This window comes from Protobothrops mucrosquamatus, unplaced genomic scaffold, assembly GCF_001527695.2.
Source record: "Protobothrops mucrosquamatus isolate PMUCROS unplaced genomic scaffold, P.Mucros_1.0 scaffold481, whole genome shotgun sequence".
NCBI lineage: Eukaryota > Metazoa > Chordata > Lepidosauria > Squamata > Viperidae > Protobothrops > Protobothrops mucrosquamatus.
The window spans coordinates 59,054-74,661 of record NW_015386801.1 but is presented as its reverse complement, the minus strand read 5'-3'; the positions used below and the strand labels follow the sequence as shown (position 1 = coordinate 74,661).

Genomic DNA, 15,608 nt, shown 5'->3' with positions numbered 1-15,608 from the left:
CCGATACGTCACGTAACGTCGCGAGTTTGACATGCCTGGCTTAGAGCGTGCTGTAGAGTATATAAGTCTAGGTGCTATTGCTATATTGCAGCAGAACGAGAAATGCTATCCCTTTTAAAGCCACTTTAAGCCCCTGACCTTCTCACGATCACTGAGCAGGGCAAACCGTCTTTTCTCTTCCTGTTCTTGCTCAAGAAGTAATTGTGCTTCACGTTCTTCTCGTTCTCGCTGCTTCCGTAGGGCTTTCTGTGCTCGTCGGCGTTCTGCCTGTTTGGCTTCCATTTCTGCAGTTAGAGGGCCAGGCACCTGTGGTTAGACTGCATGTGTGAATCAAGTAGAACAGGAGGAGATCCCAATAGCAAAGAGAGAGAGAGAGAGGGAGAGAGAGAGAGAGGGAGGGAGAGAGAGATGGTCCTAAAGAGGACATTAATCTTCTTTATATCCTGCGCAAGGCTTTCCTCCCCATCACCTTATGAATGCTTCTTAGACAAAAATCTAGATTGGGCAACTGAAGCAAACGTTTAAAGTTCTCCATACCTAAAGATGACCTTCATTAATGGGCAAATAATGGGTGGCCCTTTAGCTGATGGATGTCAACTCCCATCATTCCTCCCCGACTAAGTTGGTCTAGACCTTGCTTCCACTCACCTGAGCCTGGGTGTAGTCGTATCTCTCTGGATGTTCACCCATGAATCTACGGAATTCATTACGGGTTTGCTTATTGGTAGACACACAGTAGGGCGGCTGTTCTTTGCTGTCCCTGGAGTATAAAATAGTGGCGCTTTATCAAACAAATGTCATAGAACCCTTACAAAAAGGAGTCCCTTCAGGATAATCATTGCTGAGACAAAGAGACGCGAAAACCTTTCCAGCTATGAAATAGAACAACTCTCTTCTAGTCTGCTACTCAGAAGACTTAAAACTTCCATGTAAATATGTCAAAACAATTTTGAATACCTTGGCTGTTGTAAAATATTAATTCCTTATATTTATGAAAGTCCTGGACCCCATAGCGACTGGAAGAGAAACTAAGACACTGGCAGAGATGCGGCAGAAGAACTTATTGTTGCTTATTTCAACTGCTTATTGCTAGGTTTGCAAGTCAGACCCCATGTAGAGACTAAATACAGTTTAAGACGGTGGCTAACTCAGGCCTCAATGTATCCCTCACTTGATGGACATTACCTGATGGCAGGGTCAGCCCCACTCTCCAACAAGAGCCGCACAACTGCAGCTCTTCCTGCTGCTGCTGCCACGTGCAAAACAGTCCAGCCACTCTCATCCAGGGGTGCGTTGAGCAACTGTTTTGTGACTCTATCGCTGTGCTCACTGTTATCGGTTGTGTTATCAGCCGTTCCCAGAAGATGCTGTAGGGCTCCCATGTCTCCCATTTTGCATGCTGTGAATAAGGCATCTTGCACAGTTGTGCTGGGAGCATCTGGGAGGAAGAGAAAGGCTTTCAGATACATCTGAGATTATTATTTGGAAGATTGGGGTTTATATAGCTGCCCATCACATAAAAAGTGCTTCCAAGCAGCTAACACAAAAACATCAGTACAAAACAACATACAAAAAACTACCCCCACCCCACATCCAAAAGCATCTAGCTGCAAATCCAACCTGCCAGCACAGGATCATAGTCTAGAATAAAGGCCAAGATGGCCAGTTGGAAGACTATATAATGTACATGTTATCCCACACGTGCTCCCAAACGTACCTTGAGACTCTTGCTGTTCTTGGACCTCAGCTGACTCTAGTCCTCTACATACTGACGTATTGGGTTCAACACTTCCTGAAGTCTCCATGTTAGACTCTGTTTCAGAACACATAGTAGAAGATTCCCTGATTTTAATCAGTCCTCTTAAATCCTTGCCTAATATTTTAGCACCAGTAGGATTTTAAAACATGAGGTTATACCTGGGATTTAGTTATACCTGCTAAATTCTAACTTTCCTCATCACTAGCCATACTGGCTGGGGAAATCAAGAATTGCAGCTCAGCAACATCTGAAAGTCACAGAGTATCTTCTACTCCAGAAGACTCAGATGATGTTTCAAGATACCACCAACCTCTTAGCAGACTCTTTGCCCAGAACCTAGTTCATTGGCTCCTTGTCTCAGTATGCAAGACTATGAAAAGAAGGAGCTGCCAAAAAGTCAATCTACTTCAGACATGTCAAACACAAGGCCCGGGGGCCGGATGCGGCCCACGAAGTGGTTTCATGTGGCCCGCGAAGCCATCCTGGAAACAGTGAGGAAACGGCCTCTGCTGCCTTGGCCCTGGCCCAGGCTGGCCGGGAGCCAATGTACAATTTTGTGGTAGCCATCTATGCTGAAACACATTCAGTCTTAGCTCCACAAGGCCGTCTGGAAACAGCCCCTGCCGCGTCGGCCCCACCCCCTGGGTGCATGCTGGGGAGGTGTCACCCTTTGTGAGGAATGAAGAAATGCACCATTGCCTGGAAGTGGCCAGCAAATGGCCCTCGCCTACTTTACATATCCGGTTTGATGGGCTCTGCCCTGGTCCCACCCCCTTCTGCCAGAGACCCTCAGATCTGCCCCACTCCTGCCCAGGCCCCCACAGGCACCCTTGATGTGAATGTAGAGCTGGCCACACCCACCCAGTAGGCCACACCCACTCCATCCACGCCCACCCAGTAGGCCGCCCCCCCACTCCCCCCCCGAGGGCAACCGCAATGCTGATGCAGCCCTCAATGAAATTGAGTTTGACATCCCTGATCTAGTTCTATAGTCCTGCTTGCAATCCTTGGAAGATCATTCCACAAAGAAATAAACCTAACAGGTTTGCTAAAAGCAGGCTCACTATTTCAATCACTTACTTGGCAGTGTCTTGGGTTTCCTCCTCCTCTTTTTACGATTCTGTTTTGGCGTCACCTCAAATTCACGTAAATCCAATAAATTTACTGTCTCCTCCACCAGTTCCAGATTTTCTTCCCCCACTTCTTCTTCCTCCTCTGTCCTTGCTGCAGAGACTGTTTAAAAAAAAGCACAGCTCAATCTTCTCATTTCCCGATGAGAATGGGGAGAGGGGAAAGAGAAAGAACTGGCTCCATTCGTTGTTTTAACTATCCACCTGTATGCCATCAGCCATTATTAAAGTCTGCTATGATCACACCCTATACCAGTGATGGCGAACCTTTTAGAGACTGAGTGCCCAAAAACTGGCCCTGCCCCCACTCCACCCCATGCCCCGCCCCCACTCCGCCCCACCCTGCCTGCCCACAGGGCCACTCACCGCCTCCAGGGCCCGCCGCAGATCGCCCAGGCAGCCCAGCAGCGCCATGGCGGCCACGCCTTCTGCCCATGCCCTGCATGATGGGGTGTGAGGGCAGAGTCTTGTCTACGCTGCCTGGCTGCCATGTCCTTGGCTGCGCTGGTCCATGTGGGTCACGCTCAGGGGCGACTCTCCTCCAGGGAGGCTGCTGGTGAGGGGGTCACGGGTGGAGGCAAGGCTGGGGCAACGGCACGTGTGCCCATAGAGAGGGCTCTGAGTGCCGTCTCTGGCACGCGTGCCATAGGTTCGCCACCAATGCCCTATACATTAGTAAACTCCATGCTGTCTGAAACATTTTCCTTCAAGGGCTTCTCATTAAGCTACCAACCATTCCAGGAAAAAATCCCCTGCATATTGTTAACTTCAACACCTGTAATACTCTTTTCATTCTGTAAACTAGAAGTCAGAAAGAAAGGATGCAGAAGAAATCTACACTGGCCAGGACAGGCGATAGAATAGGAATAACAATGTATTGCTTCAGCTTCAAAATGGCTGTCCTACTCACTAGTGCCAGAAGGCTCTGTAGGTGCTTCATCTTTATGAGCTACTTTTTTCCAGGTCTTCCGAGGAGAATTCGTCAGATCTGCCACTGTTGTATTATTTCCTATTTAAAAAATCAGAATGTAATTTTAATTTACTTGTTTCTTTCCCCTTGAAATGCTCAATTTGAGATTACACTTCCAACAGCAGCTCAGTGGCATAGTCTTGGGCTAAATTTCTGTAATAGAATGGAAAACATACAAGAGCAAAACACAGAATGGGTTAGGACAGAACACCAATGTGCTAAGATAAGACTAAGAAAACTACTTGCAAAGCTTTTAGGGTACAATTACAAGTCTTTGGGTGGGGCTGAAGGGAATAAAGAAAGAAATCAATCTAGAGAAAGTTTAATGATTTGATGCATTACAGACCAAAAAAATGATCTTTTAAGGGCTAAAAGCCAAGCCAACAACGGAGAAAAATTAAATGACAGCTCACCATATACCAGCAGGCTGCTTAAAGTCCCATGGACCCGTCCCACCTCACGGAAGGTGGCTCTTCGGGTGCTGAAAGGAATACGCCGAATACGCGGGTCCCCTCGCTGGAGAGGGCCAAGCTTGCTGCTGAAGAAGGGAGCTTGGTTATTGTGCGGAGCACGAAGGAAGATGCACTCTGCTTCTTTTAAATAACTTGTCCAGCTTGTTAGCAGCTCCTGAATATCCTGTAGAAAAGGACAAGGGGAAACAACTCACGCACAATATTCAATATGGATGTGAGCCAGTGCAGCAGCAGGGTTTGCAGCTTCGACGCAAAATGTGATTCAAGAGATTCCAGGGACTTTCTTCTTCCACAGAACCTTTTTTTAATGTCAGAGAGGGAATTGTAATGGTCTGTGACCATGATCTTGTAAGCAGGAGGAAGAGCTACAGCCTAGATCAAGGCTTTTCAACCAGTGGTACAGGTACCACCTGTGGTACATTGGCACCTGGCAGGTGGTACGCGACCATCCTAGAAAAGTGGTAGCGGGGGAGGGGAATGAGCTGAACCGGTGGCAGCGCCGCACAAGCCTGAGCAACAGATAGCTGGAGCTGCAGGGCTGTCAGGGCTCAGTGGAAGCACCACGATCAGTGTAGCTTTCCAGCTGATCGGCGCTTCTTCGGGACTGTCAGGGCTCAGTGGAAGTGCCAGGATCAGCACCAGGCTCCAGCTGGAGCTGGGCGCTGATCCTGGTGCTTCTGCTGAGCCCTGAAGAAGCACCAATCAGCTGGAATGTTGCAGCATCTCCAGGGTCTCGTGATTTACATTCAGATGCTTGGCAACTGATTCATATTTATGACGGTCACAGTGTCCCAGGGTCATGTGAAGTGACCAAAACCTGTTGCAACCACCCAGCAGATGGGGGGAATAAAAACCAAACACCCCCCACCCCACCCCCGCTGCCAATCCTCAACAGAAATGCTCACAATGAAAACCTCGGACAGGAGGAAGAGCGCCGCCGGGTGGGCAGGCAGGTGTCTTGCTCGGCTGTGGCTTGGGGGGTACTTTTTTCAGTGCCATTGTAACTTCAAACAGTCACTAAGCGAACTGTTGTAAGTCGAGGACAATCTGTACTTTATCACTTTTTTCCTTTGGGGGGGGTCATTTTTTGACACCTTGCTAGGCGACTGGTGGTACTCGGATACTGCCATATCCTAAAAGTGGTACAATGGGTGAAAAGGTTGAAAAGCCCTGGCCTAGATAACTATTACGCAAGAGGTATCACAGCCCACAGAAGGAAAAGGGGTGTGGGAAGTGTCTCAGGAGGGAACCTCTCTCATTTTCTAGTAAGTTAAAGTAAAGGAGGGGAGGAAAGTACTTTCAGACCTGGCAGGATTCTGTTACTGTAAGCTCACAATAAAGTTAGTAATGATGATTTGTGCTTCTTGCCTGGACTATCTTGAAAGGCTGACAGGAATGTAGACACAGTTCAAGTGTTCTGGCAAAAAGCATACTAATATGCAGAAACTGCAAAAAGATGAATCCATATAACCAAGCTGTAACAATCCATCTTTCTTTATATTCCATTATTTTGCTATGCGCAAGAAGAATCTAGACTGGCCCACAAAATTATTTTTTTTCCTCCATGAAGACAATTCACTCTGAAATAGGGCCACAGGAAGGATCCAAGACCTTTTGAAAGCTTTCACTTTGCAGGTTTCCTCTTAGTTGCAGACTTACTTTAAGGAGAGCAGCCTCATTGTAACGCCGTAATGAGGCACCAACAGATTTTGGCATTGTCCCCTGACCATCCCTCACTCCTTGGGCTGTACCTCGTCGAGCTCGCACAGTGTATCGATGGAAAGTTTTGTGTGCCAATATCTCATTCCTGAGAACAAAGAGAATATAAGCCTTCAGCAGAAGTAAACACTTGGTACCATTAAGAAACTACACAATGAAATGAATTCAGGTTCTAGTTCTCAGATAGACAGATAATGGGATATCTTCCTTTGCTACACAAATGTGTAAAATATACAAGTGTTTACCATCCCCTCTTCCATCAATTCTCTCCCTTATGTGAATTGCCATGACATCCACATCAATGCTAGCCTGGAAGCTTATGCTATTTCCCCACATTTTATCAGAGACAGCCTGCAATGAAAGGAAAGGCATCTTGACAAGAGGCACAGTGGCAGCTCCCCTGTTACAGAAACTTAGTAGATTCTGTCTTCTTTTAATACTTTCATCCCTCTCTGCTAACCTGTACAAACACTGTAATATTTGCCTGAAGGAAATAGATACCATATAGTTAATTCCAATTATTGGGTCTAAGCAAAAAAGGAATGAATTGTAACTCAAGTGTTGCTGTATATATGAGGATGCATGCATACATGCAAAGCAACTTTTAGAGGGGTTTTTTTTTGCTACAAAATGTTGCATTTAAAAGAAAAAGAATATCTATAGTCCCTAATTCAAACTAATTACGTAGCCTTCCCTTATTATCTGATCAAATTTTTTAAATTACTTCTGAAATCCTGGGCCACAAGAAGTGAAACTGGGTTTCTTTCATTTTCATTGGTTGAACCCCCAGGAGAAATGTTGTAAGAGTGATAACCAAGAATTTGAGGGGGGAGAAGGATTCTTCCATCCAGGGAGAATTTTCATATTTGTTGCTTACCCGAGGAATTTCCTTTCTTTTTATCATTCTTCTTGCTTCAGAAAAAGCTAAGCCAGTGTCCATATGTCCACATGCAGTACAGATCTGTCTGTCTGTCTGTCTGTCTATTTATCATCTTATCTCCATCCACCCAACCATCCCTGAATAAACAGTACATGATTTATAGAACAAGCCAAACAACCTGAGTGAAAATTAAACCAAGAATGGTTTAGTGTTAGGCATGAGCAAGGGCATAGTGTCCTTCAGCCTTCTAACAGATCCGATTTACAGTACAGAGAAGACAGCTAGACCAGTGGTGGCGAACCTATGGCACAGGTGCCAGAGGTGGCACTCGGAGCCCTCTCTGTGGGCACACGTGCCGTTGCCCCAGTCTTGCCTCCCCCGTGACCCCCTCACCAGCAGCTCCCCTGGAGGAGAGTCGCCCCCGAGCGTGGCCCACGCGGAGCAGCACAGCCAAGGACATGGCAGCCAGGCAGCGTAGACAAGACACTACCCTCACACTCCATCGCGCACAGTTGATGCTGCGGGGCGCAGGCAGAGGGTGTGGCCACCATGGCGCTGCTGGGCTGCCTGGATGATCGGCGGGCCCTGGAGGGGTGGGGGCGGGGCAGGGGGTGGAGCTGGGACGGGGCCAGTTTTTGGGCACTCAGTCTCTAAAAGGTTCGCCATCACTGAGCTAGACCCTCCATTTCTTACCCCTGAAAAACAGCTCCAGCAAAGTGACCTCCACCAGCCATCAGGATAACCCAGGAGGTTCTGGGGTTCTGCCTCTGAAGGGAAGTCACTAGGTCTCCAGTCTCTTCCAAACTGCCCTGGAGATACAGCAATCTCTTCAGTTAGTGAAAGGCTACAAACTGAGCAAAACACACACAAACACTCGCAAACTGGCTGTTCTTTAGGGATCTTTAGGATATTCTTGGTCTGCAGAGAATGTTAAGGTTTTTATGTACGATAGGGAAATTCTGCATTTCCAAGCAGCATAAATACAAAAAAAATTAAAAAAATAGTGAATCCCAAAAAGATGTTCTTTTCCACAGAAGAACATGGGAAGTTGGAAAACTGCAACCATTCACCACACAGGGGGGGAAAAAAAAAAATCTCTCATAGGAAACTGTAACTGTGAGCAGGGAGAAATCATTTCAGTGAGGGAAAATTGCAAAGTGGGAAAACATGGGACATTCAACCTATTCAAATATTGCTTTGTTGAAACATAGCCAACATAATGGTTTTGAAAGGACCATTTGGTTCCAAGCTTAAAACAAAACATGTTTTTAGTTCATAAACAGCCCTGTCAGAAATAAGCTGGCAGAGAAAAATCACAACCAAAAGAGTAGACCAGGGGTAGGCAACCTTGGCTCTTTTATGACTCGTGGACTTCAACTCCCAGAATTCCTGAGCCAGCCATGCTGAGGGGAAAGGGAGAGGTTTCCAAGCTGAGCCATCCTGGCTCAGGAATTCTGGGAGCTGAAGTCCACGAGTCATAAAAGAGCCAAGGTTGCCTACCCCTGGTCTAGAGCAATTGAAAAGAGATACTGGTAATCGTCATTTAGCAACTGCCTTTGTTTACCAACCGTTCAGTTACATCAGTGATGAAAAAGTAACTTTAATCATTACATTTATGACTTTTACAGGTCTGTAAAGCAAAGGAAAGATGAAGTTACGTTTTCACTGAGCAACCACTTTGCTTAATGATCAAGCTGCCAATCCTAACCGTGCTTGCTGAATGAGGAATACCTGTATTCTAACGTATTAGCCACAAGAATCGAAATTTAAGAGCAACTTCAGATAGATAATATTAGTCAGAGACTTAAAATGCTCGGAAGGGAGGTTGTAGCCCAGTGGTGGCGAACCTATGGCACGCGTGCCAGAGGTGGCACTCAGAGCCCTCTGTGGGCACGCGTGCCTTGCGCCGCAGATAGCGAGGGACTGGCCCCCACCACCCTGCCCCCACACACCCAGTCTGACATGACCACCGTGGCCACGCCCACCCGGCACCCGGTGATAAATAAGTGGGTTTTGGGTTGCGGTTTGGGCACTGGGTCTCTAAAAGGTTCGCCATCACTGTTGTAGCCTATGAAAACAGAAAACTAGGTGAAAAAAAAACAACCACAGTTAATGATACTGCCGCACACACTGTACTTCTTAAAACCTGGACGGGACGTCCAACGTGTGTCCTTTTGTGTTTTACAGCTGAAAAGCTACATGCTTCATTTGCTAATGGGCAACTAGTGATTAAAAGAGGAAGAAGCCAGAGCAAGACCGAGTAGGCTCTTAGCCATAGTGTTTTCTGACATACCTTTGTAGTGTTTAGCAGTACACAGCGAAAGACTGAAATGAGTTGGGCTTCAGAGTTTCTGAACAATACGTGCTGAGAGCGTGGATTGCAGTAGCCGGTTCCTTTTCTTTCACCGTTCAGACAAGATTGTGATTCAGATTCACTATTTGACTCACAGTCACTGGAATCAGAACCAGAGATACTGGAAACGTCATCTGCATACAAGGCAATGGGGGGGGGGGGGAGATAACCAAGCTAGAAATATCATCATTGGAAGTTTTTTGTTTTTGCTCTCTCCAAAATCCAAAGAGCTTCTGCTAAAGAATTACTCCAAATTGATGCTTTGATGCTTTGATGCTTTAAGTTTTCCTTCTAAAGATTTTAGATGGGTAAAAATGACTTTTTGATCTAAAGCATTAAACATCCCTATATATTATCTCAGCAGAAATTTCACTAAAATCAAATAAAAAGGATTCAAACACTATAATGATATAGAATATTAGATAATCAAATTGAATAGAATAGGGCGGCAAAAAAGATAAGTGCTATTTTTAGTCTACATCTATTGAAATATAGTTTCTGATCATGATAATTGGTATAGTGCAGGGGTAGGCAACCTCGGCTCTTTTATGACTCATGGACTTCAACTCCCAGAATTCCTGAGCCACCCATGGTGAGGGGAAAGGGAGAGTTTCCAAGCTGAGCCATGCTGGCTCAGGAATTCTGGGAGTTGAAGTCCATGAGTCATAAAAGAGCCAAGGTTGCCTACCCCGGTATAGTGTTTAACAATTTGTACACAGTGGTCTAGTGGTGAAGTCACTCAGCTAGAAACCAGGAGAGTTCTAGTCCCACCTTAGGCATGAAAGCCAGCTGGGTGACTTTGTGCCAGTCACTCATCCCAACCCATCTCACAGAATTGTTGTGGGGAAAACAAGAGAAGGAAGGAGTATTATATATGTATGCTGCCTTGAGTTACTTATAAACTAATAAAGGTAGGATAAAAAAATAATAAAATACATAATTGGCGATTCCAAGGATTCACTTTCATTAATCTGTTAATGATTTCCCACCTGGATTATTAGAATCTTTCTGCTAGGCCAGAAGATAGTTGATTGAAATCATAATAACTAACAGAATCCTCAAGCAATAATGACTCTAATTGTCTATTTTTCTTCACCTGCTTGAGTCTTCGCTTCAAATTCTTCAGCTGTGAGCATCTGACGTCCCAACAATCGCTGTTTTAGGTTGAAGCGATGCCAATCTAGCCGATAATGATCCTTCTGTATAGAAATAATTAAGTAGTTCAAAAGATTGAACTAAATTTCTTGTGACGGATAGGCAAAAACTCTTAATGAACCGGAAATGCCTTTATGACTTTATATATAGAAACAATTCCCATCAATACATAGCCTATCTTTGCAATGATCTGAATGATTTAAAATTCCCAGATTTCAGCTGAAGTAAAAGAGACTGCCCTGCTCATACAGAAAATACTTGCAATAATGCCTACCTGTTCATCTCGATTCTCAAAAGCCTTTGAACAAACAGAGCAATACATCCGGTCTGATACCTCTAGGGTTAATTTAGCGTGCTGGAATTCCTTGGTCTCTGCAAGAACAGCAAAAAAAAATGGCCATTAATAACACAAAATTATGTGATGAATGTATGTCTTTATAAAAATTCACTGAAAAAAGGCACAGCATTTCAGTCACAGAAAGGAACACATTATCTGTGATTCAAATTGATTTATACCAGTCTTAAAACTAAAATGAAAACAGATTTTTTAATAAAATCTAATCCTGTCATTTGGCTTACCGTATTTTCCGGCGTATAAAACGACTTTCTAAACACTGAAAATCTTCTCAAAAGTCGGGGGTCGTCTTATACGCCCAGTCATCTTATACGCCGGAAAATACGGGCATTCTATTTTATTCCTTTACACATGTGGTTTGGCATATTACTCATCAAGTTTTCTCTCCCCCCCCCCTCGCTCAAACTCTATATTTTAACTGGAAAAGTTGGGGGTCGTCTTATACGCCCAGTCGTCTTATACGCCGGAAAATACGGTACTAAGATGAATTCATATACAAGTAGTCCTTGAGTTATGACTACTATTGGGACTGGAATTTTGGTCATAAGTCATAATGGTCCAGATCCAATTTTATAACTGTTTTATGACAGTTAAGTGAATCATACAGTTGTAAGCCTGAATCCATTCTCTCAAAATCTGAATTGCAATATTCCCATGTAGAAAACATAAGAGAAATTAATTTTAAATAGTTGCTAAAGAAACAAATGCATTATATTTGTACACTAATCTCATGAAGATTTCAGGTGGTATCTCAGCTTTATTTCTGTTTCCTCCGTGTCATTTCTCTTATTTTAATACTCTGAAAGGATCATTTGCTTCCTATTTTCAACTAATATTTATAATTAACTTCAGCTCCCTATATCAACTAAGGAAATCATTCTTTGTTAATATCGTAAGTTTATCTTAAAAATAGATGTTCCTAATGTTTTTAATTGGTAGACCAAAAATAGGACAGGAAAAAAATATAGAAACTCAAGGCTGGCCGAGGTTCGGTAACATTGTGGGAAAACAGTGGTTTCCTGTTATATCTAAATGAGGTCACACGGTCAACTCTAATGATTTCATTGGCTTTGAGAAAGATGCTTAATACAATAGAGATATCTGAGAATTAACCAGGAAGGATCCATTATAATGAGCTTTTTCCCGGAAAACCATACAGAATTATACTTTCTGCTATAATTTCAGGACAACACAGAAATTTTTTAGCTATCTAGACTATATTTCATTCAATTTGTATGTCAAACTATACGGCAAACCATTACAAGGTGTGGATTTGATAATGCGGACTAGTTCAAAGACTTGTTCTATTAAACATAACCAGATTCTAGAATGCTATTTCCCTCTCTGCAGCCATTTAGTGGTCATCCAGACTGTTGAATCCAACATGTACAAGATAATGGCCTCAGGAAAAAATAGGCCAATGCTTCAAAGAATGTCAAGTATATCACAATGTTCCGAAGTATGAGGTTTCTGCAAGGACAAGCCATTATATGAACAATAGTCAGTTATTCATTTGTAGTACACACCTATGGCCAAATAAAATTAGGCTAGCAAACTCTAGCAGAATCTAATCCGGGATTCTGGAGAACCTTTTTAGATAATCTATGCAAGCTAAAATGAAAAACACAACCAATTTCAACTTGAAACTCAAGACTTTAAATCTGGTAAATGTCTATGGAGATTCTCAGTCACGCAAGTCATGGTTGTCACAATCAGAATCTGGTAAACAAGTGAACATTTGCCAAATCTCCCCACCCACATTTATAACATTTGCTGCCCATAAATTAAGCACCTGGAACTGCCACAGAAGTGATATCTTCTGTTGATTCAGTGACAAGACAAAGTCCATTCATTAAAACTGTATTCTGAGCAGCCTCAAATACAGACAAGGTTTCAATAGGTTGCATGATCTGAAAAGAGGGAGAATAATCAGCAAATTTCAAGAACAGACATATAGTAAAGACAATTGTTATTTAAATTCAACAAGGGCTTCTGAAAGTGAGGCAAATTACCTTTCTTCACCTCCATTAGGGGTCGAAAAGGACAGGAAGAAACATGCCTAGAGCTACTAATTTCATTCTTACCTAACCTGCTATTCCATATGGTAGGTTGGTTCAGTGATCCTGAGAGTAATGTCAGAATGATCATGAGTTTGGAATTTAGATCTATAAAATGCTAGGGCTTAAAATCACCCTATGTTGTGATTGCCTGCACAATTGGGTCCAAGAATTTTCATTACAGAGCAAGATGGTTGTTAAATGAGTCATGCCTGAGATTTTACAATCTTTTTTGCCATGGTTGTTAATCAATGCAGTTAAGTGAATTCTGCAGTCATTAAGTAAATCCAGCTTCCCCCATTAATTTTGTCAAAAGCCTAGTGGGAAAGTTGCAAATAGCAATCGCATGACCCCAGGACGATGCAACCTTTGTAAATATATACCAGTTGCCAAGCATCTGTTTTGATTACATGACCATTGGGGATGCTACAATGATCGTTAAGTATGAGGATCGGTTGTAAGTCACTTTTTTAGTGCTGTAGTACATTCAAATGGTCACTAAGCAAATGGTTGTAAGTCAAGGTCTACATGTATGTTGCAGGAAAGAACAAGCAATCATTTCAATTAAGAATACCAACAAATTGAAAAAGAAATGGAAGGAAAAGGTTGAACAATATTTTAAGGTAACAGAAATAAAAATCCAACAAACAGCCTGGTTTCAAAAAACGCAGGTCATGAAATCAGATGACTAACAAGATGGATAATGAAGAGAGCAAGAAAAATTGAGGAGGTGGTTGCTTTTGTTGAATACAATTAGGCCACTGATTGTATAAGCCATATCAGAATATGCAATACAGTCAGACTAATGGGAGTGCCAGAATACCTTTGAGAAATGCAGATATCACAAATCTGATTGTGAAAATAAAAATGGAAAGTAAAACATTTAGATTAATAGTAAATAATGTTGAACTTACAGCTCAGTGAACTTACAGCTGATGGTGAGGAAATGAAGGTGAGATGTTTTCCTTGGCTCAAGATTGACAGCGTGTTGGAAATGTATAGGGGGATTAATCCTAGAGAGAAAGACAAGCATACATGATGAAAGAGCATTTCTATAACAAAAAGAATGGTTAATACTGTAATCTTTCAGTGATAATGTATAACTGTGAAAGGCAGAGAGGGAGAAAAAGAAAAAAGGTATATCTTTGAATTAGGGAGGTGGAAATAGTTTCTAAGAGAACTGTGGACTGCAAGAAGAGCCAGTCAATCCTGGATCGATAGGATAGGACAGGATAGAACAATTTTATTGTCACTTTGAGTGTACATTAATCAGTATACATTAAAATGAAACTTCATTGCGTATAGCTTTCAAAGAGTTACCACCTCCAATATACACTACATAAATATGACATACATACATAATTATGCATATACCCCCATATATTATGTGAACAGAGAAACGCAGTCTAGCTCAGATTATGTATACATGTGCATGGCAAGAGAAACGAATCTTGCAAGTTTACCAGATGGATGGCATAGGGAACAAAGCTATTACAGAATTGGGTAGTCCTGCTAGAAATACTTTGAAAAATCCTCCCAGAGGGGAGCAACAGAAACAGACCATAAAGTGGGTGTGTGGGGTCTCTAACAATGCTTCAAGCTCTAAGCACGAAGCACTTATAAGCAGTGTCCTCAATAATGGGAAGTGGACTTCCTATAATCTTCTTGGCTGTCCTTAACAATATCTGTATGGACTTTCTATCTGAGGCACTGCTGCCACCAAACCAGACAGTGATGCAGTTTGTTAAAATGCTCTCAATCGTGTCTCTGTAAAAAGTGGCCAGGACAGAAGGAGAGAGATGCGCTCTCCTCATCCGATGCAGGAAATGCAGATGCTGGTTTGTATGCTTCACTAAGGATTGAGGTGTGAAAAGACCAATTCAGATTGTTAGTTATCTGCACCCCCAGATACTTAATACAGTTGACCACCTATACAGTTGCATCCTTGATACTGAGTGGGGTACGACTATGCCGGCTCCTTCTGAAACCTACAATGATCTCTGTTTTATCAACATTTAGAACCTGGTTACTTTCATTGCACCAGTCCACCAGAGCTTCACCTCTTCCCTATAAACATCTTTACTGACATCCCGGATAAGACCCACCCTGCCCTGTCATCTGCATACTTCACAATATGATTCATAGCAGATTTGGCACAGCAGTCGTGGGTCATCAAGGTGAACAGCAACGGACTCAAGGAGATGGGAGTTGGAAATTTTCTTTCCAACTGGCAGAAACTGGGACCAATCAATAAAGAAATCAATAAGGGGAAAAAAAAGTCTGTTCTCTTGAATCAATGATCTACAAGTAGAAATATACATAGTTTCATAATGTGATGCTGGTAGATGTCGGACCGGTTAAAACTAGCAAGGTTGAGATAAATAGAAAATAGGGGGAAACAGCAGATAAGGAGATGGACAAAATCAAAAAGATTGCTGGAATATCTTTGGAAGAGTTACCCTTGTTACTACACCGGTCGAAAAAGTATCCCTTTGTCCATGCTGTTTGTATCAACGTTATCTAGCATTCCCTATAATCAAGATACAGAATAAGCGTAGGGGCAACGTTCAAAACACCTCTGCTGAACACAGACTACCAACCGGCTATTGTCATCCGCACAACCTCCATCCCCCTTCTGGCTCAACTACCCAACGCTCCTACCCTGTGCCACAACTATTCGGGGTGGTGGTGGAAGGCGGTGGCTCCTCTACAGCCCAGCTAAGCCAATCCCTGATACCTCCGCACAGCCCGCCAGAG

The 15,608-nt window shown here is 43.2% G+C and overlaps 1 protein-coding gene across 1 annotated transcript in view; it reads right to left on the bottom strand.

Annotated features, from left to right (window-relative positions):
- The window catches only part of ANKZF1 (ankyrin repeat and zinc finger peptidyl tRNA hydrolase 1), a 17,467-nt gene extending 1,859 nt beyond the window's left edge, over positions 1 to 15,608 (bottom strand). The window contains exons 1-15 of the mRNA XM_029284275.1: positions 15,589 to 15,608; positions 13,782 to 13,864; positions 12,587 to 12,704; positions 10,714 to 10,811; positions 10,381 to 10,483; positions 9,225 to 9,418; positions 7,625 to 7,740; positions 5,992 to 6,139; positions 4,273 to 4,495; positions 3,800 to 3,898; positions 2,840 to 2,992; positions 1,718 to 1,813; positions 1,186 to 1,438; positions 649 to 760; positions 139 to 306 (exon numbers count right to left, since the gene is read on the bottom strand). Coding sequence (XP_029140108.1) covers positions 139 to 306; positions 649 to 760; positions 1,186 to 1,438; positions 1,718 to 1,813; positions 2,840 to 2,992; positions 3,800 to 3,898; positions 4,273 to 4,495; positions 5,992 to 6,139; positions 7,625 to 7,740; positions 9,225 to 9,418; positions 10,381 to 10,483; positions 10,714 to 10,811; positions 12,587 to 12,701 — 1,878 coding nt within the window. The 5' untranslated portion in view covers positions 12,702 to 12,704; positions 13,782 to 13,864; positions 15,589 to 15,608. The remainder of the gene's footprint in view (positions 1 to 138; positions 307 to 648; positions 761 to 1,185; positions 1,439 to 1,717; positions 1,814 to 2,839; positions 2,993 to 3,799; positions 3,899 to 4,272; positions 4,496 to 5,991; positions 6,140 to 7,624; positions 7,741 to 9,224; positions 9,419 to 10,380; positions 10,484 to 10,713; positions 10,812 to 12,586; positions 12,705 to 13,781; positions 13,865 to 15,588) is intronic.